Source organism: Onychostoma macrolepis, chromosome 10 (assembly GCF_012432095.1).
Source record: "Onychostoma macrolepis isolate SWU-2019 chromosome 10, ASM1243209v1, whole genome shotgun sequence".
Taxonomy (NCBI): Eukaryota; Metazoa; Chordata; class Actinopteri; order Cypriniformes; family Cyprinidae; genus Onychostoma; species Onychostoma macrolepis.
The window spans coordinates 18,663,290-18,680,503 of record NC_081164.1 but is presented as its reverse complement, the minus strand read 5'-3'; the positions used below and the strand labels follow the sequence as shown (position 1 = coordinate 18,680,503).

General features: G+C 36.3%; 4 protein-coding genes across 5 annotated transcripts; 2 read left to right on the top strand and 2 right to left on the bottom strand.

Moving 5' to 3' along the window:
- Positions 1–104: 104 nt before the first annotated feature.
- Positions 105–7,440, bottom strand: rab6a (RAB6A, member RAS oncogene family). 2 transcript variants are annotated; one of them, XM_058789241.1, is made up of 8 exons: positions 7,076–7,440; positions 5,703–5,761; positions 5,516–5,569; positions 4,368–4,473; positions 3,209–3,320; positions 1,959–2,052; positions 1,599–1,665; positions 105–1,443 (listed from the first exon to the last, which is right to left on the bottom strand). In XM_058789241.1, the coding sequence occupies exons 1-8, from the start codon at positions 7,143–7,145 to the stop codon at positions 1,379–1,381; spliced, it is 627 nt and encodes a 208-aa protein (XP_058645224.1). In that variant the 5' UTR covers positions 7,146–7,440; the 3' UTR covers positions 105–1,378. The 2 variants fall into 2 exon arrangements, with proteins under 2 accessions (XP_058645224.1, XP_058645223.1); XM_058789240.1 differs by lacking the exon at positions 4,368–4,473 and adding an exon at positions 4,125–4,230 and having other exon boundaries at positions 7,076–7,428.
- Positions 7,441–7,786: 346 nt separating this feature from the next.
- Positions 7,787–10,159, top strand: mrpl48 (mitochondrial ribosomal protein L48). Its single transcript, XM_058789239.1, has 8 exons — positions 7,787–8,249; positions 8,428–8,480; positions 8,603–8,634; positions 8,735–8,817; positions 8,900–9,069; positions 9,520–9,622; positions 9,740–9,829; positions 9,967–10,159. The coding sequence occupies exons 1-8, from the start codon at positions 8,229–8,231 to the stop codon at positions 10,042–10,044; spliced, it is 630 nt and encodes a 209-aa protein (XP_058645222.1). The 5' UTR covers positions 7,787–8,228; the 3' UTR covers positions 10,045–10,159.
- Positions 10,160–10,329: 170 nt separating this feature from the next.
- On the top strand, positions 10,330–12,857 carry dnajb13 (DnaJ heat shock protein family (Hsp40) member B13). The gene is made up of 8 exons (XM_058789229.1): positions 10,330–10,520; positions 10,636–10,739; positions 11,335–11,496; positions 11,677–11,834; positions 11,913–12,026; positions 12,114–12,227; positions 12,459–12,535; positions 12,669–12,857. Exons 1-8 carry the CDS (start codon positions 10,453–10,455, stop codon positions 12,838–12,840), a joined length of 969 nt encoding a protein of 322 aa, XP_058645212.1. The 5' UTR covers positions 10,330–10,452; the 3' UTR covers positions 12,841–12,857.
- Positions 12,858–12,951: 94 nt separating this feature from the next.
- Positions 12,952–15,944, bottom strand: ucp2 (uncoupling protein 2). The gene is made up of 8 exons (XM_058789232.1): positions 15,787–15,944; positions 15,523–15,657; positions 14,946–15,167; positions 14,368–14,581; positions 14,077–14,271; positions 13,543–13,644; positions 13,265–13,445; positions 12,952–13,182 (listed from the first exon to the last, which is right to left on the bottom strand). Exons 3-8 carry the CDS (start codon positions 15,069–15,071, stop codon positions 13,068–13,070), a joined length of 933 nt encoding a protein of 310 aa, XP_058645215.1. The 5' UTR covers positions 15,072–15,167; positions 15,523–15,657; positions 15,787–15,944; the 3' UTR covers positions 12,952–13,067.
- Positions 15,945–17,214: the final 1,270 nt, after the last annotated feature.

The following is a 17,214-nucleotide window of genomic DNA, read 5'->3' as shown; positions in this document are numbered from 1 at the left end:
CAGAATCATATAAGTTAGCATTTCATTTTTTTGTGTTTGCAATCAAATCTACCAATGTCCTCATTAACACAGTTATACATTATCCATCAAGAAAAAAAACACTGTTGCTAAATACAAGATTTTATTAGGGACATCTCAAGATGCTGATCAATTTTAGCAGTGCAAATAACGAACATTGGTGTCAAGCAGTGTCGCCAGACGAAACTGGTTAAAATCCATTTGAAATGTATGAGACCTTTTCAAGAAAACAACCAAACAAAATACACTAGATCTGAAAAACGTTTAGATCAGTCTGGGGACAAACTCATCACTGTACATTTAACAAAAAAACAAACGTGGCAGGTGCTTTGGGCCAGAATGTCTAAACGTCTCTGTCTACAAATTATGAAAACCCAAACAGTGTTTAAAAACAAAACAAAAGACATTACAAATAAATATTAGGATTCTTGGTTGATTCAACAAATCAAAACAAACCATATCTAGTGTGTCATTATTACAATAAATCAAACTTTACAATGCTAATAAAACAAACAAACCAGTGGAAGCCCAATAAAACAAACCATCAAAGGCAATGTCTGCATATTATCTGTTAAACTGGATCTGATACTTCCCTTAATATACATAATATTTCTTTACAGTTACTGTACTTCTCTTTCTTTTACTAATCTACTAGCTTTCTAATGCTCAAAATAAGAAATGGCATCTACGAAAAAAAAAAAAAAATGCAATGCTTGAGTCAACGGAGCTAAAAGCAGCACTTGTTCTTCCCAAATTCCAAAAACATTTGTTTTTACACTTTCCTTTCTTCCTTATGAAGAAGAGGCATTAGCAACGTCACAGATGTAACGCCGCATAGCCACATATGATGAAATCTAAACTTGGATATTTCCAAAAACACTCGCAAACATTTCGTCCATCTCTGCACCGTGAATCTGGAACAATGTTTAGCAAGTTCTCACGTATTCAAATCTGGATATCCTTCTCACAACAGTTCTGTAATTTCATTTATTTATATTGTTTTGTTCCTATTCACGTCAATATTACAGTAATATAAGTATTATTTCACATAAAACGGAACATGGACATAAACAACACTTTATAAAGTGTTTTGAGAGTGAAAAACAAAACCACCACAAAAGGTGTAGGATTAACGGAAACAATTAATAGAAAAGCAACAGCACACACATCCACATTGTGCTTTCGAATTTAAAGTCATCTGAGTCGGTCAGCGGGAACAAGGGTGACGGGCAAGTAGTGTTCTACTCCCTCCAGGTGGGCGGAGCTTCTGCAGAATATCCAGAGAGATGCTGTGAGTGCGACTAAGAGCGTCTGAAAGAGCGACAATAAGAGACACGGCACAGAAATGTCGACTGAATCCTCAGCATGAACAGCCGCCTTCGCTGACCGGCTGCTCTGGCGGCTTTTCCAATTTTATGTCAATCACTGAAGAAAAAAAGAATTAAGGAAAAACACGATGTTTTGTAGTCTGTTTACACTGCAACACTTGCAAATGGACAATCAATTAAGTACTAAAACAAGTGTGAAAAGCCCAATTATATCTGTAAATGTATGCATATATTTGTATTTGTGTAGGATACTGTCCTCTCTGCTCTTGTCTTGTGTGCTCTCCATACCAGGAAGAGCTGCTGCTACACGCCGGAAAAGCTAGACGAGACAAACACAAGCCCCGTTATTAAACACTCACACTGGGATCAGAAAAAAAACAAGCAGTGTGTGTGGGTGTATTTGAGATGGTTTGCATTCAGAAAAGTTGAATATTTAATCATCTAGACTCTTCTGAAGACATTGATATGAGAGAAGTGTTCAGTAATGCTGTTTTTGAATAATTATACGAATATCGTTTAATAAATCATTTAATGTAGAGTTTGATTTTTAAGCATCAAAGCACATATTTGATTGACACTGTTGATTCAAGTGAAATCTCAAGTCACACTCACCTGTTTGACATTGTATCCAGCTTTAGCGCTAGTCTCAATAAACATTACATTCAGTTCTTTGGCTTTCCTCTCTCCTTCCTCAATAGAAACTTGCCTGAAATTATCCCCCAAAAACATGTAATAATTAATATTTGCCTACTGCTGATATTTTGCCATTTTGAGCAGATTAAGAGAGTTTTAGTATTAGTTTGTGTCATTTCAAAAAAAGGTGCTTTTGTCATTAGATACATTTCTGTTAGTTTAGTATACATTATGTAAATATTGCATAAAATAAAATTGCAGCAAATTTGTGCATACAGAACCCAAACCTTTGGTTAAGGTAATGTGTAAGATTAAGTCTCTTAATCTCAACAATGCTGCATTTATTTGACCAAAAATAGAGTAAAAACAGTAATATTGTGAACCATTACTACAATTTAAATAACGGTTTTCTACATTGATATATTTCAAAGTGTAATTAATTCCTGTGACAGCAAACCTGAATTTTCAGCATAATTTGTCTTCAGTGTCACATGATCCTTCAGAAATCATTCTAATATGTGACCCTGGACGACAAAACCAGTCTTAAGTGTCAATTTTTTTAAAACTGAGATTTATACATCGTCTGAAAGCTGAGGAAATAAGCTTTCCATTGATGTATGGCGTGTTAGGACAATATTTGGCTGAGATACAACTATTTGAAAATCTGGAATCTGAGGGTGAAAAAAAATCTAAATATTGAGAAAAATCGCCTTTAAAGTTGTCCAAATGAAGTTCTTAGAAATGCATATTACTAATCAAAAATTAACTTTTGATACATTTACGGTAAGAAATTTACAAAATATCTTCATGGAACATGATCTTTACTTAATATCCTAATGATTTTTGGCATAAAAGAAAAATCGACAATTTTGACCCACACAATGTATTTTTGGCTACTGCTACAAATATACCCCAGCGACTTAAGACTGGTTTTGTGGTCCAGGGTCACATGCGCTGAATTGCTCAAGAAACATTTATTATCAATGTTCTGCTTAAGTAACCATGATACATTTTTTCAGGATTTTTTGATGAATGAATAAATTCAAAAGAACATAATTTATTTGAAATTTATAATGTTGCAAAAGATTTCTGTCTTTACTGAAACTTTTGATCAATTGAATGCACCCTTGCTGAACAAAAGAATATACCTGTATATTGGTTGAACACCGTTTAACCACAGTGTAACAAATCATGTCATATTGTTCGCAAACGCAACTATTTAAACATACCTTTTATCTGCAAGGTCTGTTTTGTTTCCCACCAGCATGATAATGACATCACCTCCCCTTTCCGTTCGGACATCATCGATCCATTTGGTGGTCTGCTGGAACGAGTTAACATCTGTCGGGGGCATTTCAGAAACACTGGGTTAATAATCAAGATGAGCCTCAGGGGGTCTATCAGGGGCAATCCCAGGATCATAAACAGGGAGACAAATCACAGACCAAAAAAAAACAGGGATCAAATAAGAGGAAAGAAAGAAGTAGTTCTAAAGCTGGAAGTCTCTCTATGCTCATGAACCTGTCACAGGAACTTGGTCTGCAGAAAGAGTTAATCTGAAAAGCAATAGACAAATCATCTCTCATCTACATCAACTATATTTCATCAGTCTGTAAAATGGTGAATGAATGCATATTCCTTTTTATAAATAATTCAGATTTTTTTTAGATGAACAAATTAAGAAAACAACATTTAACAAAACATTTTTAGCAAATATAAGAATGCATTGCTAAAAATAATGGTTACAAAAAAAAAATGTTAGTAGGAACTTACTTTTGAGTGCTGAGGGTGTAGAATTAACTTTTAACCACAGCTGCCAAAAATTTACTTTTTTTCTATTCTTTTTAGAAAAAGATAATTTGTCTTCATGAAAATTGCATTATACAGCTGCTTTTTATTGTTTTATTAGCAGCTACAATGAAACGCATATCTGCTGACCTTTAAATGTAAATATATACAAAACAAAGATGTGTTCTCAGTTTTTAACACTGAATTGCAATTGCAAAACAAAAAACAAGTCATAAAAAGACAAAGAGAATGAAATCACATTAAACAAAGGATGTGTAACAGAAAAAGAGAGACTGCGCTGAGATGACACACAGCTTTCCTCTTCCTTAAGTTCTCCGGCCGAGGATCCACACTCACTTGTGATGTCATAGACTACCACTGCAACCGTAGAGTCCCGGATATAGCTGGGAATCAGACTGCGGAAGCGCTCCTGTCCTGCTGTGTCCCAAAGCTGCAGCCGCACCTGACCAAATATTTTAGCACCAAAGATCCAGCAGAGAGAGAGAGAGAGAGAGAGAGAGAGAGAAAATGGGGGAGAAAGGGGAAGAGGAAGAGGTAAGAGGAGGGGAACTGGACGCAGAGCGGGTCTCAGATACCTACTTGTGATGTCGTAAACTACAACAGCAGCAGCAGAGTCTCTGATGTAACTGGGAATGAGGCTACGGAAACGCTCCTGTCCTGCTGTGTCCCAAAGCTGCAGCCTGATCTGCGTGAACGGAAAACAAACAAAAGAAAAGGAGGAGAATAAAGGAAAAAAAGGGGGAAAATGAAACATTCAAAGGGAAAATAATAGATAAAAAAGGAGTGGAATGAAATGTAAGAAATAAGAAAAAGCAAAGTGGACTGAAAAGACTTCAAGTTCAGGATTTGTGCTAGGGAACAGATTAAGGTTAAGGGTTAAGGTTGTGAGTCTTCGGATGGGCTCATGTTAGTAAGGGTTAGGGTTGGGTTATGTTATCAAGACTGCAGATCTTCAGAGTAAAACCTTCCCACTCAAAAAGAACAATTCTTTACAGAAGGAAACATACATGTAAACGAATAACTACAGAGAGAGCGCGAAAGAGACACATCAGGAGAAAGAGGCACGGGAGTTTCTCATGGTGCACTTTATGTTGGGATTTTACAGACACATCACAACAGAAATGTTCAAATTAATGTTCAACAAAGAAAATAAAAATACTAGGGCTTCACAAGGAGAAAAATGTGATGTAGAATTATGCATAATGCAATTATAATAATATGTCATAAGAATAACCAAACATTAATGCGTCAAATCAATTTAAAATTATTTTCTATAATAATAGTGATAGTTAACTACAGGTAGATTTAAAGTAGAATGCATTACAATCGTTGTTTGTTTATATATTCAATCATTTATTCAACACCAAAGTTCATGGTAAACTTTTATAAATTAAAATAATTATAATAAAGATATAATTTAAAGAAAATTAACACAATGTAACAGTATTGTTCTTACCACAGTATAAAAAATAGCAATTTGATTCAAATCAATATGTTAACTGACATTAAAATGCTTTTAAAAATGACATATCGTGCAGCCATAAAACGTATTGACCAATGTAAAACATACAAATCCCTTAGTCATCAATCAATAGCATACCAGACATTTACACACTGGTGAAATTATTATACAAGATTAATATTTTCATGCATTTAGTAACTTTAAAAAAATTAAAGGCATGTGCATTTACTGTTAGAACAAAAAAAAAAAAAAACATTTTACTTACTGTTCTGTCCTCAAGATACATTGTTTTCGACAAGAAATCGATTCCTATTGTGGCCTGAAAATTAAAAGCAAGGAAATGAAACTTATTGTATAAAATACACTACTTCAAGCATCTGATCAGAAACATCCAAACAACTCAAAGAACATTGTGTAAAGTTGCAGAATGAGTCTGAAAAATATTCACTCACCTGGTAGGTATTATCGAAACTGTCATACATAAATCTGGTTATTAAAGATGTCTTTCCCACTGCAAAATCAAATGAAAAATTAACTGGTTACTATCAAAACATTACATATCTTTATTACATCCTTGTGAAGTTGTGACCTGTATGCCAACTTTTATTCAGAGACATTTCTGCATCAATGATCATCAATTTTAATGCCAAAAAATTTTCCTAGAAGGAACAAATCCACCCAGGAAGACAAATTAAATGTCCATTTCATGTGTATCCATGCTTTGAGACACCTAACATTTGACACTGTCATGTGAATAGATTTCATTCCAAAATCACAACTTTAAAAACTGACTGAAGAAAAAGTCTGCATGAAAGCATAAATTGGTCAACATTCATTTTTGATTCACATGAGATTCTTCTCACACGACTGAAACATACAGGATAAAATAGATTCATTTAAAAACTGCATGTGAAATGAACACATGCATCAGTATCTATGTAAATAAATGCAAATAGTTTGAATATTTGCAATGTTTATTTACTATTCAAATTTTTAGAAATCCCAAAAAAAAAAAAAAAAAAAAAGGCCAAGCTATTTTTACACATCTAGTCTAACTAAAGTTTTTAAAAAATAATGACACATGATCTTTGTTTATGCTTTATACTGATTTACATAGAACTCTGATTTACTGCTGAATTCTGGGACCAGTGATTTTTTCACTAGCACGAAGTTGAAAAGAGATTGACAGCCAACCTGTGTTTGGTCCAGATATCTCAGAAAGGGGAATAGATCTTCATACCGAGAATGCAATGCAGTGCTATCTATTAGTCAGTGCTGGTGTTTTTATCTTATGAACATACTCAAGTTCTCTTAACATTTGAAACGTGAGTGTTCAATAGTTAGAAGATCCAGATCATTGAATCAGCATGTCAGCAAAACATGTGAATATCATGTTTACACATGAGACAGATAAAAATATACTCTGAAAAGAATTTCAAGGCCAGACTTTATGGTAACATAACCAATATTTATATACATTTTCTCCATAATATTTTATACCAGAATCTATCATCTATCAATATATGATGTAATACTCTATCTTACCTCCCTACCTACACACACACACACACACACACACACACACACACACACACACACACACACACACACATATATATATATATATATATATATATATAATGTAGTACATATTTCGCAATATAATAACGTACATTCACTCAAGATACACACATTCACTCATAATGTTACACACACACAGATATTTAAGCAGATACTCAAACAGTCAAATACAAACACACACACACAGTCATGAAGAAAGAGTTACGGGACCAGTAGGTTCGGTTCGGTTCGGTTCAACACTCACCGCTCTGTTCTCCCAGAAACACCAACTTGAATTTACGGAGCGGGTTGCCGAAATCTCCTGTTGCAGACATGCTGCCGGTTCCGCTGGGCCTAATGTGCGTGTGAATGTGTTGCAATAACTATTAAAATGCTCTAAAGAAGAAAATAAAGCCGCTAGTATCCCAGTTTCTCTAATTCGGTTCGATTTGAGACTCTCAACAGCCTATACAGGCCCAGTTCTACGCCGCTACCTAACATGACACTCACAGAGGCGTGATTGACAGCTCAGCTCAGCCTATAGAATTTGAGAGAAAACTATGACTTGCGTCCATTCAACACGTCGTGATAATTAATTAGGTCGCACTGAAACTATTCAGATATCATCTCAGTACCACTTATCATTTAATTTACGCTTTTTTGAGTGTCACATTTCCTGTGATGTCTTTTCTTTATAACATGTAAATTTAACAGGCTCGCTGAAATATTCAATTCGCATCTGTATTCAAATGTGATCTATGTTTTTGAGTTCTTAAAACGAAGTAGCGCGTGAAAATTAAATAGTTATTTGTGTATGTACTGGACCGAGCCTGGGGAATGTTGTCTATATATGGAAACAAGGCGGGACGCCAAACAAGTTAGATTGAGCTTTGCAAGCGCCACGTCACGTTCCTAGCGTCACTGCCCTGCATCATCGCGTTCCGTTAACCCTTGAACTGAGCAAAGCGGGAGTTTGCCAGGATTTAATTACTCTGTCGCTGCCAGTTTTAAGATATAATACAATTATATGTAAATAGAAGATAAATTACAATAATGCTTGCTTTCTGTGTCAGTGATTATTTATGACAAGTAGTGTAGAATAGGTTGATAACAGAATAGGGCTATTTTGTGAATTCTGTTTTTACAATTAATATTTCAACATTATATTTTTCCTAAGCGTAGTAATAACTTATAAAATGCTAAAACAAATCAAACTGATTTTAATCGCAAAACTATGTGACGCTTCTGCTCCAGCAGACGGCAGCAACGCGCCAAACGAGAGTTAATGCGCCTGCTGAAGTCCGTGAAGAAGAGCGAGCGCAGTACATACAGTACATGCGCCTCTCGGATTGATATTTACGAGTTTTGGCTACTTATCTTTAAACTTTACTGCTGAATTAAAATATTAGCGTGAAACAATGAACACTTTACTGAACAAGGTGCAGTATTTAGAGTAAGGTATCTCAGTTGTTGATGTTTTGCAGTGGTATATGCTGTTGACATGAGCCAAGGTCGTAGAGGAAGACCAGATATGAGTGTGTGTGTGTTTTTTTGTTTTTTTTTAGTTTACTGTATTTACAATCATATTTTTTTGTTTGTGCAATTCTTTTGTTTCAGGTTTTATTATTGCAGAACACACGGGCGCTGGTGTGTACAGCATCATTGGTTCAGTAAGTGTCATTTTCTATCTATCTATCTATCTATCTATCTATCTATCTATCTATCTATCTGCCTGTATATATATTAAGGTGATGTTTTACAATTTATCAGTGTTTTTTCTCTAATGTCACAGACGTCAGGTGTTAACTACACAGATGCCTTTGAGTAAGAGAATCTGTTGTTATATATTTAATTTTCTTATATGTTTGTGTGTACAAGTATAGGTAACTGACAGTAATCAAATGATGTTTTTGTGTCTAAACAGGTGTATTACTGACTAACAGACAGTATAGATCAATGCCCACACATGGTATTGGAAAATACAGACATCTTCTTCCAAAAGTATTGGTAAGACCTAAAGTTTTGTCCATTATCTGTATAAATGTTTTTACTGCCAGTTAATAACATGTTTTAAATTGTTTCTATTCAGCCAAAGAAGAAGAAAGAAAGAGTTCAGGCGAAGCAGATCAAGGTGGCGACGGCAACAGAGTTTGGTTTGTTTAATGTTTGTGTTTCCGGCTATGACATGACTGTAGTGGAACATTACTCCCAGTACATCCACAATCTCTGCAATCATTTGGACATCACAGTCGATGAAAGGTGGGACAGTGAGAGATTTTTTTCCTAACATATCTAGGAAATCCCTGTGCACAAAACCAAGGCATTTTCTTAAAATGTTGTATTTTTAAGTATTGTTCAATTTAAAGCTGCAGTCCATAACTTTTTTGTGTTCAAAATTTGCAAAATATGTATAATAAGTGAGTACACCATGAATCCGTTTTCCAAACCGTGTTTTTGGCTTGTCCTGAATCACTATGTTACACCTATAATAAGTGTTTATATTCAGACTATTGTACCTGCATGATTCGTCATAGACATAAACAGAGAGAAGTAGCTCTGGCTATAATATTCTTCTGCAAGACGCACGCAACTGTTCTGTTTATTAACTGCTAGAGCGCCAAAAGTTACGGACTGCAGCTTTAATTTTACATCCTATTAATTATTATTAGGTAGTGGTGAAATGAATGATCCCTCAATTATGTTTTAAAGCTATGCCCTGCCTACGAAAAGCACAGAGGTCATGGTGATGCAGGAGCAAGGCACTAAGATGCATGTAGATGCAGTCCTGAAAACCCATGAGCGTGTTGTTCAGGTGAATGTTTTGAGTTTGTGTTTGGTCATAATGAATAAGTCACTAGATTGTATGATTGAATGTAATTGATATAGGGGTCCTGTAGCTATAACAGATTTATTGGTGGTGTGTTTTTAGGTCAGTGAAATGAAGGCAACACTTTTTCCCATATTTATGGACGCTGTTCTGAAGAATCAGCCTGAGGGTGTGCAACTCTGTGTAAAGCAGGTCAGAAAATTACACCTTACCCTTATTGACACTGTTTTTATATTTATTTTAAATCTGTCTGGCTGCATTTGACACTTCTATAAACTTTTATGGTAATTGTTAGGCTTCATTTGTTTTATGTTTTTTTTTTTTTTCAGCACACGGAAACAGATTTTGAAGCCCGGTTCAAGACACGACCTGAGCTTGAGGGGCTTCTTGCAAAAATTAATAATTAATAAATTATTGTAAAATGTTTTTCATGTGAAATGACAAGTGTCAGACAGTTTTCTACCCTATGTGTGCTGTAATGAATCTGTGAAGCAATAAACTACCCCCTGAATGTTTTCCATATTTAGTCATTTTTGTCTTCTTTTGAATGTAGTAACAGTAATTTGAGGAGTGTTTAAATTCATCCTCACTGTCACTGAGCTGTATCACATCACTGTTGGCAGTATCACAATATTCTGAAGTTTTATAAAAGACCGTATTTCCCAGAGTTCCAGGCTCCGTTTCCATAGCAACCATTTTGACAACAGTAAACTAGCTTATGAAAGAGCTCATGTTCATTCCTACTTAAGCAATTCGGGTCTGCATTTGTGCATCAATACGGTTAAAGTGTGAAGATTGAGTTAAATAAACAGGCCATGGGAAGAGACTATTACGCTGTTTTGGAAATAAAACGCAACGCCACTGATGCTGACATAAAGAAGGCGTAAGTTACTATTTGTTTGGTTTCTTAGTAGTGTTATGTATATAACGCTACACTTCATTAAAAGCAGTAAACGATATGGTTTATTGTCATTTTGAGGTTTTATTTTTTTTATAAGCTACCGGCGGCTCGCGCTGAAGCATCACCCGCGCAGCAGCAGCCACGCGCGCGCCCCCGAGCGCTTCACTCTGCTCGCGGAGGCGTTTGACGTGCTGAGCGACCGTAAGTTCACAAGACAAATGATAGAATACAAACCTAAAATGAAATACACAAAACAACCCCACAACAGCAAGTGAATATGCTACACAGCGTTACAATACGTACTATTAACGGTTTGATATTACAACGTCAATGTTTCCCAACATGTTTGGTTCCTAGAACGTTCTGGCAAGGTTAGTTTATGGTTATAAAAATGAAACCTAACAATAGCCGTTAGAGAACGTTATGTATAAGTTCTTATAGTTGTCACATAAAAGTTTGTGTTGTTAAAAAGAATGTTAGAACGTTGAGATTTGGTTCCCCAAAACAACCAAATGGAACTCAAAGGGGAAACATTCCGCTTTTGCTGGGATGGTATTCTTGGAGGTACCAGTAGTACCATGTAAATATTTTTCGTAATTCATTATTTATTTTTCATATATACTTGGATTATGCAGCAAAGTAGGCCTATTACTATCTCATACTATCACTGTACCATGGTATTAAAGAAAACAGCACCCAGGCAGACCTATAAATGTCACACAGTACACAGTTCAGCCCTCAGTTTTTTTCCTGGTAAGCTGGTCATTATGATTATGATTTTTTTTATCCAATGCAGCACGTAAAAAGGCCACATATGATAAGTTTGGAGAGGAGGGTTTAAAAGGAGGAATCCCGTCTGAGCTGGGAGTGAACGGCGCCTGGTCATCAGTATATGTGTACCATGGAAATGCAGATGAAACATTCAGACAGTTTTTCGGAGGAGATAACCCTTTTGCAGGTTATGTTTATGGGATGAAAAAGCTGTATTGTTGTTTCTTCAATGAATTTGCTTCTTGTATGATTTAATGAATGTAAATTTCAAAAGACAGTCTGGTGCAATTAAGTCTTAAATTAATAATGTTCATAATGTCCTGGTGTTCTGAAAAATCCCAGCTCTGATTTGTAATATGTGTCATAGATTTTTTCACCAGTGATGGCAGTGAAGACAACACAGCTCTAAAGAGCTTGCGTGGACAAAAAGAAAAGCTACAGGATCCACCAATAGAGAGAGACCTGCATCTCGCCTTGGAAGACCTTTATTATGGATGCACTAAAAAAATTAAGATATCCCGTAGGGTAAGTTCTGCATGCAGGTGTACAAATACCATCATTTGAACTCATGAGAAATTAATTTCAGAGATGTGTTTGAGATAGGTCATGAATGAAGATGGACACACATCCAGCATCAGAGACAAAATTTTAACCTTCACTGTAAAAGCAGGATGGAATGAAGGGACGCGGATCACGTTTCCAAAAGAGGGAGACCAGGCATGTACAAACACATCACAATTTTATTTCATTGCATTTTTAAATTGATCTTAGTCATGTCAGAATGTAATTAGTTTTTCTCCACAGGGACCAAATAACATCCCAGCAGATATTGTTTTTGTCATTCGCCAAAAGCCTCAGCCATGCTTTGTTCGCCAAAATGATGATCTGTACTACACAGCACATATTTCTCTTGAGAAGGTGAAAAAAAACAAAAATGTTTTCAACAAGCAAAAATGTATTTCATGTATATAAACAGATTATGACCAAACATATTTTCCTTTTTTTGGTCTAACTTTCATGCTGAATATGTGATAGGGTTTTCAATTGGACCAACATTACTTTAAAAATCACCAGCACCACCACTTGAATTGAATTAAAATTATATTTTAGTTTAGTATGTTTTTGAATATTTTTGTGGTAATTCTGCAGGCTCTGACTGGCTTCTCAGTAGAAGTTGAGACACTAGATGGCAGGCTTCTCAACATTCCCATCAATGACATTGTGCAGTGAGTAAACCTTTTCCTTCTCTTTAACATACATTGGTCAAATAACAGACAAATCAGCACGCTTAAATGTTATTCAGCAAAATTTTTGTAGTTTTCATAAGGAAAACTTGATATTAATTTCTTTATATTATAGTCCTCAGTACACCAAGACTGTAACCGGGGAGGGAATGCCACTAGCCCACAACCCATCCAACAGAGGGGACCTGATCATTCGCTTCATTACACAATTCCCAGAGAAGCTCTCGCCTGAAAAGAAACAGCTTCTAAAACAAGCTCTCTCATCCAAACTCATTCAAGCATCTTAAAGTCCACTCAGTTGTGAATAGAAACACTAAAAGGAATTAAATAACTTCAACAAAATACTAGAGTTTGAAATTGGTTTAAGAGATCTTTGGGTACAAGAAACACAAGAACAGTAAAAGCCAAAATCAAGTTTAATAGACATGTAAACCGTTCTTACAGAAAACCTAAAAAACATCAAGCGATAAAGTCAGAACCACATCAGCAAAGCTCAACTAACTGCATTTGCTGCTTAAAGAGGAGTGGCCCAGTTATGGCGTGCTGCCATCAGGGCCCGTTTCAGCTGTTCATAGGTAACAAACATAATCACATTCCAAGAGCCCAGCCTCAGGAACGATGGCATGAATCTAAAAAGGAACACAAACACATCACTTCAACATTCATCCTGAAATCATTACAGTAAAGCGACAGCGGGTAAAAAGAACTGACCCCTTGTAAAAAGCCTTTGGTCCCTCTTTAGTCAGCATGGCTACAGCACAGTTGAGGGCACTGCCGTACCGGCCCGGGGCGGAGTTCATGTATCTTGTCTTCACAACATCAACAGGAGAAGCAATAACTGTAGTGCAGAAACCAGCTCCAAATGCAGATGTGAAGTGGCAGGGAAGATCATCTGTTTGTGGAGTTGGGGGTTTAATTAAAATAAAATTAGATCAGCTATAAATATTTGTGTCACAGTTTGCAATTATTTTTCTGCAGTCTCATCTTACCAGTCATCAGAGAAGACTTTAGAAGTGCTTCTTTGATAAGGTCATAGGTCACCAGCTCAGTGCAGTTTACAATGGCATTGCGGGTGATGTTTGGGCCAGTTCCTAAAAAAAGGATACATTAGAAAGGAGAGATTAATAAATTTAAAAAAAAATACATAAATTACAAATCATTAAAATATTTAGCTTATTATAAACTAACATTAAATAGTTAAATTAACCAATTAAAATTAGATTTTTGTACATTTGTTTATAAAGTAGTAGATTAACAAAATTATACATTTAGTTAATATAAACTAACATTTAAGTACTAAACTATTAACCAATTAAAATTTAGATTGGTTAGATTAATTAATAATTGTCATTTAGTTTGTAATATTACAATGTAAATTTGAAGTAACTGTTACAGTACCTCAATATTTTCTTTAATATAAAATCAATTGTATTGTTCTTATTATTATCAAATGCATTTAGGTCATAATATAAGAAATTAAAGTTGGTTTTTGTTATTATTACTACAAGTTAGTCCAGGCTCACCTTTCCACAAACCACGAAACCCCTCTTCCTTTGCAATGGTCCGATATGCATCCATAGTACCATGGTAACGTTTATTGGCCCCAGCGCTGATCTGAGCCTGAAATCGTACCTTTACCACATCGGTGGGTTGGGCCACAGCCACGGCCATGGCTCCAGTTGTACAGCCAGCCATCAGCCGACTGCCAATCCCCACGTCTAAGGAAAATGATGCATTGAATGGCATTAATATGAAAGGTCTTGCATAACAAATGGTTTCCAATCATCCCTGCATACAAGCATTTGGCAACTTACGATCGGAGCCTTTGGTGTAGAACTGCTTGACGGAATCGTAGAGGCCAATGCGTACAGAGGCAAAGCTCATCTGACGCTGCAGTCCTGCAACCAGCCCGCTGTAGAGACTGCGCGGCCCCTCGACACGCACCATGGTGCTGATCGTGCCAAACACTCCACGATATTTCACCGGAGCATGGCCGGTGTTCACAGGACTTTTGGTCTCCCCCTGAATCTGTACAGAACAAAAGGTGGATGGAGAAACTTTACAGAATCACAGGGGAGGAAGCAGCATCTTCAGGTTAAAAGGGTCCATAGTGATCCTGGGTCAGCAAGGACAATCATCAAGGCCTGGACCTGCTTACGTTGCTAGTGTAAAGAGAGTCAAGAGAAATAGATAAAGCTGATGTCAGTATGGGTTTGACTTTAAACATTCCACCTGAAATCAAAGGTTAGTTTGTTTTTGTTGATGTAAGCTGATCTGGGTCAAGTCGTCACACCTGTTTGTTGTCTCCAGACTCAACCGCTGGCTCAGCTGTTACACAAGCAAAAGTGTCTCATTTAAACAAAGCACTCAATTCCACACAACAAAGACTCACCTGAAGTCTAACTTTTGCGGTGTCCAGTGGAAATGTGAAGAGGTCTGCAATGCAGGCTGCAGTTCCTGCACCAATAAACTTCACAGTGGCTGTAGGAGGCACGTCGCCAGCTCTGAATCCAACCATGTTTAGTTGCAGTTGGAATCACAGGAACGTAAAGGTGAAACGGAATGTGTTGAAAAGCAATGAAGTGAACACAAGATAGGTGAACTCCACCCTAACCTGGATTAGGAAGACACATAATTACTTTTTTGAAGCTTGTGGTATGCATTTAATATCTTGGTTTTATTATACAATTGTGTGTCATTTGGGGTGGGACAAAATAAGTGTAAAGGCTCCGTAAAGTCAACAGACAAAAACGGAACATCGTGTTCTCTCGACATGTTAATCTATATGCTGACGTCATCACCATCCTGTTTACATCTGGTGCGGCTTTGTTGGCTTTCAACCAAACAAAGGAGCTTCAATGCAGGAAGTGAGGATTCACACAAAATGCGAGACTATAATGCTGGCATGGGATTATACCATTTGATTAAAACAAGTGAATAAACGCGTTTAAGAAACTTTTTGTACCAACCGGTTTGGATGAGAACTTCAGGATTCTCTGAAAGTATCTCTCTGGTTGAAATGACTTTCAACTTGAATTTCGTTGCCGCGTTCTTCCATAGAGAAACGTTTAGAACCCGTACAAATCAAAAACATACTCCAAAGTCTGAAAGACAAGAATATTTCCGTGTTACATAAGTTACAGCTCAGCATCACTTCAAATCATTCAACAAAATAACTTCAAAAGTCACGGAAAAAGTCTATTATTTCATGTCATGTAAGGTCAAATACTCACCTTAAACAAAAAATGTATAAAGTGTCTGCGAAGAAAAGTGTTTACTAGCGAAAAATAACTTCGACGGAATGCAAACAATTAACCCCCGCAGGTGCTTTCTGTTCTGTTCTGAACAATGCAGCGAGCCTTTTAACGTCTTCTAGGGAGTCACGTGACACACGTGACGCGTCATTCAGCGCATAATTAACGCCTCATAATTAACCCGTTCTCCGAAGATCAGCTTTCACTGTTTTCGTTTTATGTTAAAAAAGTGCAGGTAAATAATCTCACGCTAGTACAAAAAAAAAAAACACGGTCTTGGTTTCTATGAGGTTTCGAGTCAAAATATTACTACACAGTTGTGTATTTTCTCTTGTTCAAACTTGTTGAATATTAGAGTAACGTTAATGGAGGTCTGGTGTTGTTTTGTATTTCAGAAGTATTCACTCTTTAAAATAATTTGAACGGCAGGTTCTGTTGTGACAACTTCCCCTTTGCAATGACAACATGCCAAGACTTTAAAGTAGCCTTTGTGCTTATACACATATGAAATTGACTTTTTCAAAAACAAATCTATCTTTATACATTTGAGAAAAGTGTGACAACTAGCCCCAGTCTCCCCCATTTGGCCGAAACGCTGAGTCACTCTGAATGTGTAGTATGTGTACTTGCACATATGTTATTCATAAAAAGGACTCTCAGTTCTCCCTCTTTTAAAGACACATCCCCTGGATTTGCTTTTTCACATGGATTGATATTTGATGCAAAATGTGTACAAAAGTCGTTTTTAGTATTTGTCAAGGAATTCATCTTATTACATTTATAGTTGCGTTTTTCATCGGATGCAAGAACCAAAAGCATTAAACTACATGAACTGAACTTCCCTTCACCGTATCAAGCAGACAGAGCTGCTGCTATTTAAGTTTCTGACAGAACTGTATTAAGGTACAACTTCAAGACAAAAAAAGCTGATTATGTTGAAAACACATGGGTTAAAAACACACAGTGGCACAAATGCTTCATGAACTGCACGCTGCTGCTTATTATTGTGTGTGACTCTCAAGTAATTTCAAGGGTCACATGTGCACAACAGTCTTCAGGGAGCATCAGGCATCTCTTCTATCACACTTTCTGGGTATCCTTAAACATATGAGTGCTTTTTGTCATTCACACACTTCACAAATTTGCATTTGTCTTAATGTTAATTTGGCACATGCACTTCACAGCTTCGTTCTAACGAAGATTTTGTTTCTCTGTCTTTTATTGGGTCAGCATGAGAACAGTTTGAAGCCACTTTCTGGTCCTTTGTCATGTGAAAGCCATTAGAATTAAAGTTACCCTCTGGGTGTCAGGCTCTCAGTTGATTTGATCATTGATTGATTAAAATACTCTTGGGTTCAGGGGAGACAAATGCATTTGATCTTAATGATTTGATACTTAAAACAATTT

What these genes read in the sequence shown, in the direction of transcription:
- rab6a (XM_058789241.1), bottom strand. Translation starts at nt 7,145, where the DNA reads ATGTCTGCAACAGGAGATTTCGGCAACCCGCTCCGTAAATTCAAGTTG. An exon ending in TGTATCTTGAGGACAGAACA is followed by an intron (nt 4,474 to 5,515) that starts GTAAGTAAAATG and finishes CCGTTCACGCAG; the next exon opens with ATCAGGCTGCAGCTTTGGGA. An exon ending in TGTAGTTTACGACATCACAA is followed by an intron (nt 3,321 to 4,367) that starts GTAGGTATCTGA and finishes TGCCCCCGACAG; the next exon opens with ATGTTAACTCGTTCCAGCAG.
- mrpl48 (XM_058789239.1), top strand. Translation starts at nt 8,229, where the DNA reads ATGAACACTTTACTGAACAAG. An exon ending in TGTACAGCATCATTGGTTCA is followed by an intron (nt 8,481 to 8,602) that starts GTAAGTGTCATT and finishes CTAATGTCACAG; the next exon opens with ACGTCAGGTGTTAACTACAC. An exon ending in ATCTTCTTCCAAAAGTATTG is followed by an intron (nt 8,818 to 8,899) that starts GTAAGACCTAAA and finishes GTTTCTATTCAG; the next exon opens with CCAAAGAAGAAGAAAGAAAG.
- dnajb13 (XM_058789229.1), top strand. Translation starts at nt 10,453, where the DNA reads ATGGGAAGAGACTATTACGCTGTTTTGGAAATAAAACGCAACGCCACT. An exon ending in TTCCAAAAGAGGGAGACCAG is followed by an intron (nt 12,027 to 12,113) that starts GCATGTACAAAC and finishes TTTTCTCCACAG; the next exon opens with GGACCAAATAACATCCCAGC. An exon ending in CCCATCAATGACATTGTGCA is followed by an intron (nt 12,536 to 12,668) that starts GTGAGTAAACCT and finishes TTTATATTATAG; the next exon opens with TCCTCAGTACACCAAGACTG.
- ucp2 (XM_058789232.1), bottom strand. Translation starts at nt 15,071, where the DNA reads ATGGTTGGATTCAGAGCTGGCGACGTGCCTCCTACAGCCACTGTGAAG. An exon ending in CCGCAAAAGTTAGACTTCAG is followed by an intron (nt 14,582 to 14,945) that starts GTGAGTCTTTGT and finishes TGTTCTGTACAG; the next exon opens with ATTCAGGGGGAGACCAAAAG. An exon ending in AAAGTCTTCTCTGATGACTG is followed by an intron (nt 13,446 to 13,542) that starts GTAAGATGAGAC and finishes CTCCACAAACAG; the next exon opens with ATGATCTTCCCTGCCACTTC.